Raw genomic sequence first — 13,947 nt, 5'->3', positions numbered from 1 at the left:
TCCAGCGCCGGAGACGGCCGTCGCCCCTGATTGGTTATCAGCGCTCTGCTAAGAAACTTTCCCACGGCCAGCGCGTGCTGACAGCCGGCCAGCCACTCCTTTAGCGGGGCTAGACAACACAAGCGCCGGCGGAAGCGGGGGGCGGGGCTCCGCACTCACGGACGAGCGTTCTATTGGTTCTTTGGTACGCATATTCAAAAAGGGGGCGGGGCTTAACTGGGAAGCTGACAACCGACGTGCAACTGTCTTTCCGAGCTGTTCTTTGATTGGCTCTCCGAGCGATTAGCCACGCCTCTTCTGGCTAGCTGCGGCGTTGAAATGATACCGTGGGAAAGCTGGTCGCTTCATACGGATGAACTTCTGCCTCACCTGACACACGCTGCGGATACGCTCTGTAAGATTACCGAAAATGAAGAGAAATCACGATTTTAGCTCCTCGGACAGCGAGCTCGACGAGAATATCGAGGTGGAAAAGGAGAGCGCGGACGAAAATGCGTAAGTTAGCTGTCATTTCTTAATTTGGGGTGGTTTTGCTTATTTCGGAGTAACGAAACGTTGAAGCTGCAACAAACCGGGGAGGAATATAACCATAAAGTTAAACGTGCCAACAAAAATGAAGATGTATGAAAACGGCATTGCGGAATATTACCTAGGAAATCGTGCTCATGTTTATCTTGTGCATGTTTTGTTTCTAAAGCGGCGTGAATTCTCCACTTGGTTCAATGTCTCCGTCCACAACCTCTCAAGTGCAAGCGAGAAAACGTCGCAGAGGGGTAAGAGCGTTTTTCATCCACGCAAAAGCCGCGAAACACTCATCTGCAATGCTGAACAAGTGACCGTACCCGCTCTCGGATGTCTGTTACTAATGATTTCACAATCGGTTTGAACAGATCATTGAGAAGCGCCGCAGGGACCGGATAAACAACAGTCTGTCCGAGCTGCGCAGGCTGGTGCCCAGCGCCTTTGAGAAACAGGTGAGAGTCAATCACTGCACCTGACTCACATCTCACCATCAGATGTCGAGCCGCCGCACATGGAAAAGGAAATGCTGACAGTAGTTTGGCTCAATCAGCAAAGCCATTTTGTTCAGCAATGTTATTACTAATAAATCTTTAAATAAACATGCTGGAAGGCATTTTGAGAAGCCGAGGGATCCACGCAACCCTCAAGATAGCCAGGGTTTTGCGAGACAACTCCTCAAAATGTAACGATTTGAAAATGTTGTGCATGTATGTTCGAGGCGCAAGGGAAATATTTGATTCCTTTATACTTGATTGGGCTGGCATTGTGACATTTTTGGCATAAACAAACATTTTCCACAAATGTACTGTACGAAACCCAAACAGGAACATGGCACGTGGTTTTTGAAATGGGTTATTTTATAAAGATATCACTCACAGGCTTTCTTATTTGTCATTAAGCTACACGTGATCGCCTTACAACTTATCTCATCACTTGTTCTTGTTCTCAGGGCTCCGCCAAACTAGAAAAAGCAGAAATTTTGCAAATGACCGTTGATCATTTAAAGATGCTCCATGCAGCCGGTGGAAAAGGTAAGATTTTTTTTTTAAAACCAGCACTTATACTCTTTGACCACAAATCTGGTTAACGTTGCATTTGCCTTGCACTATTTTACTGGTGCTTTTTTTTACGCACTGTGATATTTCTGAAAAATAAAAGTTCTTATAAAGTCCTACCCAAACAAATCTTGCGAGGTGTTACTTTACCTCGCATTATGAGATCAACCAACGTTTTGAAATCCGCTCGAGGAAATTCCCACAGCAAAAAAGCAATTACCAACCCCTGTGCGAGCGAAACAGGACGAACTAGACGTGTAAAGTGTCTTTTAATCTGGGTTGTTTATCTAGCATCATTTAGGTTTCACTCTCAGCCACTCCCAGCGAGAGCCGTGGCGTTTCCTGTCGTGAGCTGTAATCATTATCAGATCATGAGCTCAACGGTTCTGCCCCTCTCTCACACAGGTTACTTCGACGCTCACGCGCTGGCCATGGATTACCGCGGCCTGGGTTTCCGCGAGTGTCTCGCGGAGACGGCGCGCTACCTCAGTATCATCGAGGGCCTGGACAACACCGACCCCCTCCGCATCCGGCTGGTTTCGCACCTGAACAGTTACGCCTCTCAGAGAGAAGCTCACTCGGGTTTGGGCCACTTGGCGTGGGGCTCTGCGTTCGGGACGCCGCCGGGGCACCTGGCTCACCACCTCCTCCTGCAGCAGCCGCGCAGCACCAGCAGCCCTCCGTCCTCCAGCTCCTCATCGCCCTCGTCCTCGTCTCCGTCCGCCCCCTCCACAGAGCCGCACGCCCCCAGCAGGCTGACCGGCACGGTCATTACCGAGGCAGGGCAGACAGGACCGCTGCGGGTGCCGCCCAGTTCCTCCCTGCCCCCTGGCCTCACGCCGCCTACTACATCCAAGCTTTCTCCACCCCTCCTGACGTCACTTTCGAGCCTGTCGGCGTTTCCCTTCCCGCTGAGCGCGTTTCCTCTGCTGTCTCCGAGCTCGCTGGGCCCCGCGGCTCCCTCCAGCAGCCTGGGGAAGCCCTACAGGCCCTGGAGCATGGAAATAGGGGCCTTCTGAACGTCGGTTAGAAATGACTTTTTCCGTAACATCTGACTCTTTCCAAGAGATGGACAGAACCGCAGACTTGTACAAAGGGGAAAAAGTGAATACAGATCTGATGTACTCCACTCCAGTTACCCTGTCTTTTAAAGCCGTCCTGTCTCGGGTTGAGCAGAGATGACTTCTGGAGATGGTCGGGTTCTCGCACAAATCTAGTACTTTTGTCCCTCAGTGGAGAAAGGTATATTAATAGAGAGAGAGAGAGAGAGAGGTTAGAGTAAAAGCAGATGAGATGCATCGCTGAATGGGTGTTAATGGAGTTAAACTCACTACAGATGTCCATTTAAAGGGACGGTTCTCCCAAAACGAAAATTCTGTCACCGTTTACTCGCCATCATCTCTGGGAGATAAAAGAAGGTATTTTGATGAATGTTGGTAATCAAACCATTCCGGGTCCCGTTGACTTTTACTGAATTTTTGTCCGAAACCATTTGGTTACCAACAGTCTTTAAAATATCTCCCAAAGAATTACAGGAATACGGGAATGGCATTATGGTAAGAAAATGACAGAATGTTCTTTTCTGCGGTGGACTATCCCTTTAATTATGCTAAGGAAGTGCTTAGATTACATATTGACACATATATTTGCATCCTAAATCATCTCCTTGAGAATGACAGGCAGGATTTGGCTAATTTTTTTTTTTTGAGGGAATCCGGTCAGCGTTTCCATAAAATTGAAATACTATGCAATGGAGTTGGCAGTGGTCCCTCTGCAAATGTATATGAAACCTATGCAAGCGATTCTGTATTCCTCGGTTGAACTGGACGAGTACTTTATTTTTTATAAAGATTTTGGTCAGTGACCTGCGGTGTGTGTGTGTGTGTTTATTTGTTTAAAATGCTATGAATTTGTTGTTTGCAGGGACCGACCACTGTTAAACCTTTACAGAGACAATCTACGTAGACAATCTCTCAAAAACTGCACTAATTTAATTGTAGCAAAGGCACTCTTGGGTTTGTTTGTAGCAGAGCTCCCTGAAGAGTTCCTCCTTCATGCACCGGATCGTCTCTCTCTCTCTTAGTTTTGTGGTAATAGGGAATTTGCACTGGCAAATCAGATAAGACTAGGGTATAGATAGTACTGGAAGAGATGGTGTGGTACTGTGCCTGTCCCTCACTAACATGTGTGACCTTCCTGTAATAAAATGATATGTGTAGCTAATAACCCTGGACTTGTGTTTTCATGTCCTGTTTTCATTTTTGACATTGTCATTGATGCATTCAAAAATATAAATGTGAATATACTGGTCCCTTATCCGTCAATATTTTACAGTTATGTAAAACTGTAACCAGTCTAATGACAAAAAAAATACAATGTACATCATAATGTTTTACATAAAATATTCTACACTTCATATACATTTAAAATTAATTCATTAACAATTTTAGATCAGTGTTTTAATTCAAATATTTATTTTACTTATATAGATTTAAAAAATAATTATAATTCATAATTATAATATAATTTTAATATTTGCTGTTTTTTTTTTGGACATTACATAAAAATAATTATCAGCTTACTGGAATCTGTCAAAAATTTTAAATGGGTGCATTTTTCACAAATCTCAAAATCCATATCTATTTTTCATACTGTACATTATAATTGTGTGATGCATAAATTCAGCTGTAGCACTTTAAATGGCTGGTTTTATTTTTTTATTTACTTTTAATAATGAATTATAATATTTTATTATTTATTAATTAGAATTTTAACATTCATCTTTTTCTATTACTGCCCAATGCATGAAAATTATCAGCCAAAAATATAAAACCGGTGCAATCCCAATCAAAATGATAACATTTTAAAATGACATCTACATTAAAACTTTGCAGTCTGAGAGAGCTACATTCATGTTTATACTGTTGGCCTGGTTCCAGTCAGCGTCGCTCTCCACAGGTGAATATACATCAATAAGCCTTATATGTGATATAATGCTTTAGGCATGAATAGTTCCTTTCATGCCATCGAGATGAGGCGCTGCACATTTCTAAAGGGCTTGAACCAGTGCCTGTATGCGTGCGTTTTGAACTGATATCAAACACGGCCCAGGGGCCTCTCTGTGGCCTCTCTATGTATCCAGGAAGCCATTAACAGCCAAGGGATATCCTGGACAATGGCAGCCTGGCTGGCCGGGACTGCACCGGGAGGAAAGAGAGAGGTACGGAGAGAGAAGAGAAGGAACGAGAGAGATGGAAAAGTGGGAGGAGAGGGTTGCACAGTGCAGCTTTGTCCCAAAGCAATCACAGAATCTCACTGAGCTCCTGGTGTGGTGCACTCCCACGCCACCACGAGCACTGTGACTGCCAGCCAAAGCCGTAAAACAGATTCCCACCTACACACAGCACTCTGCCAACACACTTCTTTATTTCTCTAGCTGCCGTTAAATCTATTTTAGAGGCTTTTATCGCATGTTTTTCCCCCTTATTCCCCCCTAGAGGTGATGGTTGGATTTCCTAAACCTAGAATATTAAGTAGATAATGCGGCGGTAATGGTTAGGTTTGAAATAGCATGCTCGTTGTGCTGTATGCAAATCGACTGCATGCATAAAACAGCGAATGACCCACTATATTTGTCAAAACGTATAGTATGCAACAAAATCCAACACCCTTAATGAGCGGTCTACGGGTAATTTACAAATTTTCTCATGATCTGATATTATCTGATTTGCACAAAATCCTTTGCAAAATGAAATATGTCCAAGATGATGATGGCTGGATGCCACTTGCTGAAATAACATTTTCTGTCACATAATTAGGTCAAGCAGTGACAATGCTTATATTCAACACGTATGCATATATTTGCATATAGCCAATACATTTATTACATTTAAAAAATAAATAAATAAAAGGCAGTAGACTCTGCATATGCCTGTATGCAGTAATTCTGAACAAACTACTAAACTACTGACATTGTTTAAAATTTAATATTAGTTTAGTACTAACTGCATTATAGGCAATGTAATATATAAATACTCTGCGGAAGAAAAAAAATGCTGGTATGTTTTGAAGCAGGGATGCTGCTTTGAGTTGGTTTAAGCCAACACGTATTTTACCAGTTGGCAAATCTGTGGCTAATTCGTACGAATTTGATTTTCTACGATTTTTTTGTAAGTAATAGTATCACTTAAGTAGTTTAGCTAGCAGAAATGCGTGTTTGTTTTCTTGCACATTCGTGTGTTGCCATCTGTTGGTACACTTGAGAATTACATTTCAGGTTCTGTCACGGTTTCGTGGCCTACAGTAGCCGTGTTTCTGTTAATGTATGATATATGAAATAAAAACAGAGCCAAAGACAGATCTTCTCATTCCAAGAACCCCAAGCCTTTATTCACCACAACTTATGCTCCCAAAGTTACATGTGTGAAGGGAATAAATCGCACAGCTGGAAGAGAAAGATGAAGGTGGGCAGGTTTGTGACATTAAAGCTACTTACACAAGAGCAATGGCACAGGGTAACACAGTCCACCCACACTGCTCTTAACACACACACACACACACACACCATCCATTTTTATCACCTAAAATCCCCTGTGAAATCACCTAAATCTTTGAAGAAACAGAAATGAGAACTTCGAACGATTCTCAGGAATTTAAGGCTAAGTTGATGTTACACAGTCAGCAAAAATGCAACCCAGACTGCGGTCAAACACGGGTCGGGAGACGTCACGTGACTTCGGTGTGACTCAACCCACAGCTCCTCGCGTCGTTTTTATTAAATGAAGCTGACCGGATGCATGCGTGTGTGTGTGTGTTTTGATAAATGTATGAAGAAAGAGCTGGAGAACGTCGTAAATGCTATGATAGTGACCGGTTAGGGCTGTGTTTACTGTACTGTGGCGGCTTTTACTCTCTCCACATGGACATAGAGACACTAAAATGATCGTTGGGTTTTAGAGAAGACATTGCTGGCCAGCAAACTCACGAACACCAAAGCCTGGTACAAGAGAAACTGTAGTAGATCTGATAGAGAGAGAGAGAGAGCGAGAGAGAGAGAGAGAGAGGAAACGAGTACATCCACTAAAAGAGAAAGATAGATACAGAGAGAAACTTATAAAATGGCACACCTCAATACTTTTCATCGTCTCATATAAAACAAATAGGAAGTATTTACAAAAAAACCACACCCACTTTGACTGGTTTCGATTTAATCAAAAACATTTCTTTTTTTTTTCTGGAGTAATGGTGTTCCTTTTGTCTTCTGGACTATATCAGGGAGGATGCTGTTGGTGAGGGGGCAGGGCGGGCGGGCGGGGCGGGGCAGGGGTGGGGTGCCAGAGGCTCTTTTCTACACGGGCAGCGGTGGCGGGCGAGAGGGGGTCGCGCAGGTACGGGAGGGGTGGTGTGGGGTGAGGGGACAGTGGGTGTAGAGGGATGTGCTCATGCTGTCAACTCTTCCATCAGCTCTTTGTTTCTGCGCACCTCCTGAGCGTGCTTCTCCTGAAAGCACACAGAGAAGCAATGGAGTAAACCATTAACATAAACATCAGAGCTGTTTATAGCTGAAAGCTGATGTGCTGTTGATTAAAATGAACGACACTGTTATTTTAAAAAGCCTTTTGGGGCGCCTTCATTTAGCCTGCATCTCACTGAAATATTGTGCTGTAGCGCCCTCTTGTGACAGAAAGCCAGATTAGATTTTCATTGATTTATTTATTGATTGAATAAAACGACGCCATGATTTTTTGCTTCTTTTATCCACCGTCCACTAAAAATCATAATATCTGATATTTTTAGTTACAGTATGCCATTTTCTCAAGAAGTTTTTTAAAATCTGTGGTACTGTACATAGTGTGGGTAAAATTATGCATTTAATTTTAAACACTTGCGATACTTTTAATACTTCATTACCTTTTTTCACGTTATTAAGCCTAAACGCTGAACGCAAATAAAAGCTGCTCTTTTTATCATAACTCTCTATTTATCATAGCATCTTTAAAAAACGTACCACTGTTTCCACATAAAATATTAAACGTCACAACTGTTTTCAACTAATAATATTAAGAAACAGATAAACATGTTTAAATCACATAACGATCAGAAGAGACAGAAGATTGGAGTAATGATGCTGAAAATTCAGCTTTGAGGCAGAGGAATAATGTCTCTAATGCTGCATTTATGTTATGTACAAAGAAAAAAAGAAATCTCCAGACTGTTTTTAGCGCAAGTACCTTCTCATGCAGTCGATCCAGCATGGCTGCAATGTGGGCTTCACGGTTCTCCTTGATCTGCTCCATCTTCATGATGAGTTTCTCCTCCGCCATCCTGCTGAAGTTGCTGTTCTCCTCCATGGCTTTCAGCAGGACATCCCTCTCATGCTCGCGTTTCTCAGCCAGGGCCCTCAGGACCTGAGCCTCCTGGGACTGGAGAGGAAAAGCGGGGCAGAAAAAAATCAATTATCTGTTTATCAGTTCACATTAAATAAAATAATACAATTCAAAAACAATGTACACACTGATACATAATACAAATGAATGGGTAACTCACTCTCCTCCTGTCCTCGGCTGCCTCCAGCTTCTTCTGGATGTCCTCCAGAGACATGTCCCTCTTTTTGGGAGGTGTGGTGATGCTGTAGGAGCCATCGACCGTGGGAGAGGGTGGCTTGAGGATGACCTCGAAGGCCTGGCCTGAAGCCCGCTTGTTAATGGGTTTCACCTCCATGTCTAAAACGCACGTATTTGTCAGGCAACGAATATTCCTCTACACTTTTGGTGAGCTATGAGCATCCGGATCCATGCAATAAACCGCACCGACTGCCTTCTGCTCACGAAATGAGCTCGTATAACTTTGCTAAACAGCCACCCTGACCATTTATCAGACGTTTATTGATCTATATTAGCTGTTAAGGTAATAAATGTGTAGTACTGCTGGTACACATGCAGGCCAATAAAAAGTTATATTACGAATATCAGACAGAACGAGCACTATAAAGCACAGCACGTTATTGTAAATTCCTTCTACAGTGCTCCTCATTACCAGTATAATGTTTTCATTTCCTACCTTCAAACTCGCCCATGATGTTCTTGCGTGCCTCTGGGTAGAGACAGGAGCAGATGAGGGAGACGAGGGAGAGCTCCTTCATCTTCTCTTTGTATGCTGCGGGGAGACACATCAAACAAAATATTGACCCAGATTCTCTCTCGCTGTTTTATGAATGATTATTCAAAACTGCACCGTTAATGTTGCAGAAAATAACCCAAATCATCTAGGTTTTCAACCAGACGTACGATGACTAATATAAGTAGTAATAATATTAGTAGTACTAAGAAAAAAGTGCTAAGAAAAACGTAGCTAAAAAACTATTTTGTATGATAGATAGATAGAAATATATATATAAATATTACACAATATAATGTGTATGCGTGTGTGTGTGTGTGTGTGTGTATACAAGGTTTTCAACCAGGTGGTCCCTCGACTTTATAAAACTAATATATTACATACAGACACATATATGCATATTTACATACATAAATGTGTGTGTGTAGTGTGCATAAATTTCTGTGTGTGTGTGTGTGTGTGTGTGTATATATATATATATATATATATATATATATATATATATATATGTGTGTGTGTGTGTGTGTGACTAATGTTTGTTAATGTCTGATATTATTTTAAGTTTTAATATTTTATAACCAAAAGTAGTAGAGAGTCCCCGGCTAAGAGGCTGGCGGGTGGGAGATCTCAGGGTCAAAAAAACAATCAAACAATCAGCCAATAAATCAATAAATAAAGCACGCAAGCCTTAAACAGCACTACGTTTTCATTTGAGCTTTCTAAGGAAAAACCAGCAGCCGTGTCCTCGAATGCTCTGGTTTCCTACAAGACAATGTTCACCACAAGCTCCCCCATCCCCCACCGCCCAGCTTTCAGTGTTACATTATTTATTGGAATCCATTTTTACTCCGACTACTGAGGGTGTGTGCGTGCAGGGAGTGAGTCGGCAAGACCAGAGAAAACACAAGGCCAGACAGATTTCCAGGTGGCGGTTTATGACGACTGCGTTGATCCTGCCCTAATCGTTCCTCATCCTCAAATCAGAATCATTTTTAGCGCAAACGAGCCTGAATCACTCAGACATCAGTGACGGCAGATGCTACATGAAGCATATTAATGTACCTGATTTTCCTTGAACACACAAAACAGCGTTTACCGAGGCCGGTGCATTTAAAGTCATAAATCAATGTCGCTGCGTTGATGCTATCAAACCATGAACGCTCGGGTTTTTCAGCTAGATTTCTGACTGTTATTATGCTTTCCAGCATCAACCTACTTTCTTCACTCTCCACACCCAGAGGAGACTGGAACAATCTGATCAACTCCCTCTCGCTCCCTGATGAGCTTATTAATCCGTCACAAATAGAGGATGGAGAGAAGTGAGAGAACCACCGCGTTCACTCCCGCCAGGATTAAAAGCCCTCTGGCTGGCTGATTTTGGCATAGGGGGCTTTAATTAGTAATTACTGGAGCAAACCATTTCTTCCGGTGAACTGAGGGGGTGGCGGTGGAGGTTTAACGCTGTGATACGGAGTATTCCCAGACCTCGGTAAGCATCTCTCTCCCGCTGTCTAGTCAGAGTGAGATAAGGACGATAGACGGCTCGCTGAAGCGAGTAATTCAGGTCAGCCGGCTGGTGAGCAGGTGAAAAGGATCTCACACAGACGACTGCATCTGTACGTGTGCAAAAGTGTGCTCTAATCGAGAGCTTCTGCTCAAAATATTAGCTTTGAATTAGAAACAGAGTAATCACTGACTGGAGACCACACCCTTGGTTTGAGAAGTGCATATTGGGCTAACTGGTCAAAGACTACATTGATTACTGATGTAACAGGACAATAACCTACTGCATTGTGTTACAGTAAGCAATTCTTTGTACGTTGAAATAACTGTTTTTTTGTATATCATAATTTTATGCACTCATTTTTACATGCAAGCACAATTTTAATCTAGTTTTGAGTGTGTTTATGCATTGCATATGAGTTTATATAAGATAATATTCTAATACTAACTTTTTATATATTATATATATATATATATATATATATATATATATATATATATATATATATATATATATATATATATATATATAGAATTTTTACATTAAGTAAATTTTCTTGTTGTCACAGATTGTTATATAGAATATATGCATAATAATATATTTCCATGTGCCATTGGGCGAGCGAAAAGTCCTTTGTGTGGTTTGTTTGATAATGCATCAGCATGCCCACCCTGGAAATCAATAATGGCCCCTCCCACTCTCCGCTTTCTCTCGCACACATATGTTCTGTCCACTGCAGCTGCACGGACAAATGCCCCTCCAGATGAGCTCACAGTGTTCAGGAAATATCATCCATTCACACTAAAGTCACTTTACCTCATTTTAATGAATAAAACTGACTTGAGTCCTTATGAAACTTTTAATCAAAAATGAGTTTATAATGACATTATACATATATATAGTTGAAATTAAATTGTTAAAAAAAATCACTAATCTTAAAAAGCAATAGCCGCACCCCACTGTTGTGCAGCATTGCTGAATATGCATATGTGAACTTCCTGTTAGGTTAATGATTAATGGAGTTTGATTGGATTAGTCACACTTTCTTCAGCAGTCCAGTAACCATAGACCGTAACAAGGTTACGTTTAGGAGATCTACAAAGTATATATGAGAAACACAGGCACCTGTCAGTTATTTATGTTTTGCTATGTATTCTGACAACGATTTTGGGGCCAGTTATCCAATCATTAAATTAAGAGTCAAATTAGATAAGCAGTGCTTTTAGTTGAGTCATAATAACAGAGCTTATTATGCATAAATTAAGATCTAATTTTCTTATTTTGATCTGGTTGACTTTAGAGGTATAAATGCTGCTGACAAACACACCGAGGTCTTTCTGCCAGCTCTCTTAAGCCCTATAAATATTCCAAGTGTATTGATCATATTGACTGGCATGTTCTTTCTCATTAGCGGGAGGATTCCCGCAGGCATTCGTCGGTGCATTTCTTGTGTGTTCTGTGAAATGAAATGAAATATCCTAAAGACACCGCTGCGCGTAATTGCGTTGCAAGGCAGGATCAAGTGAACGTAAGTGGTTTTCCACAAAATAAATGTCTCTTCAAGCTGTCATTTAACATTCTAAACGAGATGAGAACTAGAACAGAAACATTCACCCTACATAGAGTCCACCAGTGCCCTGCCCTGCAGGCGTCTCGCAAACATGCAATGAAGCCGACGTACACCTCGTCTATGGTATGCCCCAGTTTGGCCGCCTACAACGTAATCCAGAATCACAACAGCACTGAGACACGCTTACCGGCGAGACGACTTGAGCCCTGACACGCTTCCATTTAAAACATCAATCATCTGATGCTGCAGTCTGCCTCTCTAACGGCGCTGGAAATGGTGTGAAGGAAAGCACGCACATGCAGATCTACAATTACACCTTAAGAACTCGTTTATAATCGGCAAGGAGGTTTTTATGAATTACGAATTGAATTTAAACGCGCGACGTGTGCTGGTGGACCGCCTATGTCACTGTAGGTGTGAGAATACAATCTTATACATTCATTATGAATGAGATGAAATAAAAATGCAGACAGTCTTTAATAAACCCACCGGCTAGTGAGTCATGCTCCCAAATTAGAGAAGAAACCACCGACTATGAACCAATTACCGAACTATGAATTGTCACAAGTGGCAATAATTGAGGAATATGGTCTTTATTAAGAACATACCCACAATGATAAAAAAAAACTATGAGCTTTTTCAAACGCCTTAATTCATTACCAGGCTGCATTTCCCCATTTAAGCTTTGTTTGGCTGCAAATATACCAGCCACACCTAGCTCGTTTTACAAAAAGGATCAAAAATGCGATGCATAGAGGATGGCAAAAGGTTTGAACTGTTCTGAGTCGGGCATCGCCGGGCGTTACGGGCTTTTCTGAAGGCTGAAACACGGAGCTGGATCTTGGGTGGGGTCCTTCTGCATTATGCTGGAGATGCATGAGCCGGCAGGTGCACCGTAAGAAAATCATTATAAGGCATTTTTAAAGCACGCCTCGGTGTATTTTAAGAGACGCGCTCTGTAATACCACCATTTAATGCTTTTTCTCATTTATAAAGTCTTTATAAAGCAAAAGTGAGCAGGCAGCCGGGGTGCGACCGAAACGCACAGCCATATTTGAAAATAAAACAGCATGCGTGGAAGGAGATTTATATATCTAGTTTATATAAACCAAAATCATTTTTTCATCCGACTGACCTCTGATTCTCCCGCATCGGGGTCTATTGTGAATCTCTCGGCATCAAAGAGACACGCACCGGCGAACAAAACGAAGGGAGGTTTGTCTTACCGATCGCGGTTTTGGCCATGGCTGGGAGTTGTTGCGGTGCCTGGTGCGTCTCGGGTCTGTTCGGTGGCGAGGAAGCGGTTCTCTCTGATAAGGCACTGAGTCAGCAGAACGGCGCTCTGAGGGAAAGAGTGCGTGCGGTCGATCAGATTGGCTGCTGCTGTCCCTTCACGCGCACTTCCGAGTGAACGGCTGTAACGCGCCCGGTTTAACGTACAGGAGCTTGTCAGGAGCGCACAAGGTGACTAATTGCGTCTCCCCCCCTTCTTCAGCAGTGGTGCAGCCCGTTCATGCTCAGCTCTCGTTGATTTATATTCATTTTATATGATAATCTGCGTCGGGCGACGGTGGTTACTGGAAGCGCCGGCGTGTCATTGGATACAGTAACCTACATGGAGCGCGAATAATCTCTGGATGAGGATGGTTTTATCAGAATAGCTGTGTCTGTCATCACTGTATCAGATGCATAAAGCTCCATCTTCCGTAACGGTATTCACTACGATGATGTAAATGATGCCTATGCATAATACGCCGCGCACTTGCACGGTATTTTATACATATTTTACATAAATCCGAGGAGATGCTGTTATAGGAGCAGCACTGGGACACGGCGTGCCCCTCCCAGTATTATCAAGGGTCTCTTAAGATTAAATGGCTGTGTTATGCTTGATGCCTTTATGTGCGTCACAAGTCTCAATATCTGTCAGTAAGGTTTTAGTTGTTTTTTTTATTTAAAATTATTACAGTTACTTTATATGAAATGAACAGCACCAATGTAGCTGATGATGACATATAAACGTGTCAGCGTAATTCTTGGTGTAGTACAGCTAAAATGAAAAATACAAAATTACAAAATACCTTTTTACAAAATACCTATCCATAATAAGCATGCCCGTGTAGTCTCATTCAGCTATGACTTATCATCACATGTACATGCACTTCCAGCTCCAGCACCCG

At 42.2% G+C, this 13,947-nt stretch overlaps 2 protein-coding genes across 4 annotated transcripts; one reads left to right on the top strand and one right to left on the bottom strand.

Moving 5' to 3' along the window:
* The first annotated feature begins 334 nt into the window (after window positions 1-334).
* hey1 (hes-related family bHLH transcription factor with YRPW motif 1) lies at window positions 335-6,639 on the top strand. 2 transcript variants are annotated; one of them, XR_006247085.1, is made up of 6 exons: window positions 335-495; window positions 698-773; window positions 891-974; window positions 1,472-1,553; window positions 1,983-2,849; window positions 6,607-6,639. XR_006247085.1 is itself a non-coding variant. In XM_043218166.1 (5 exons), the coding sequence occupies exons 1-5, from the start codon at window positions 410-412 to the stop codon at window positions 2,594-2,596; spliced, it is 942 nt and encodes a 313-aa protein (XP_043074101.1). In that variant the 5' UTR covers window positions 335-409; the 3' UTR covers window positions 2,597-3,810. The 2 variants fall into 2 exon arrangements, 1 of the variants encoding a protein (XP_043074101.1); XM_043218166.1 differs by lacking the exon at window positions 6,607-6,639 and having other exon boundaries at window positions 1,983-3,810.
* stmn2b (stathmin 2b) lies at window positions 5,939-13,261 on the bottom strand. Of its 2 annotated transcripts, none has more exons than XM_043218167.1 (5): window positions 12,994-13,261; window positions 8,637-8,732; window positions 8,124-8,299; window positions 7,808-7,999; window positions 5,939-7,076 (listed from the first exon to the last, which is right to left on the bottom strand). In XM_043218167.1, exons 1-5 carry the CDS (start codon window positions 13,010-13,012, stop codon window positions 7,017-7,019), a joined length of 543 nt encoding a protein of 180 aa, XP_043074102.1. In that variant the 5' UTR covers window positions 13,013-13,261; the 3' UTR covers window positions 5,939-7,016. The 2 variants fall into 2 exon arrangements, with proteins under 2 accessions (XP_043074102.1, XP_043074103.1); XM_043218168.1 differs by lacking the exon at window positions 12,994-13,261 and adding an exon at window positions 12,903-12,921.
* Between the last annotated feature and the right edge of the window lie 686 nt (window positions 13,262-13,947).

Source organism: Puntigrus tetrazona, chromosome 19 (assembly GCF_018831695.1).
Source record: "Puntigrus tetrazona isolate hp1 chromosome 19, ASM1883169v1, whole genome shotgun sequence".
NCBI classification, from domain to species: domain Eukaryota; kingdom Metazoa; phylum Chordata; class Actinopteri; order Cypriniformes; family Cyprinidae; genus Puntigrus; species Puntigrus tetrazona.
Note: the sequence above shows the minus strand (reverse complement) of the source record. Positions and strands in the feature narration are given on the sequence as shown.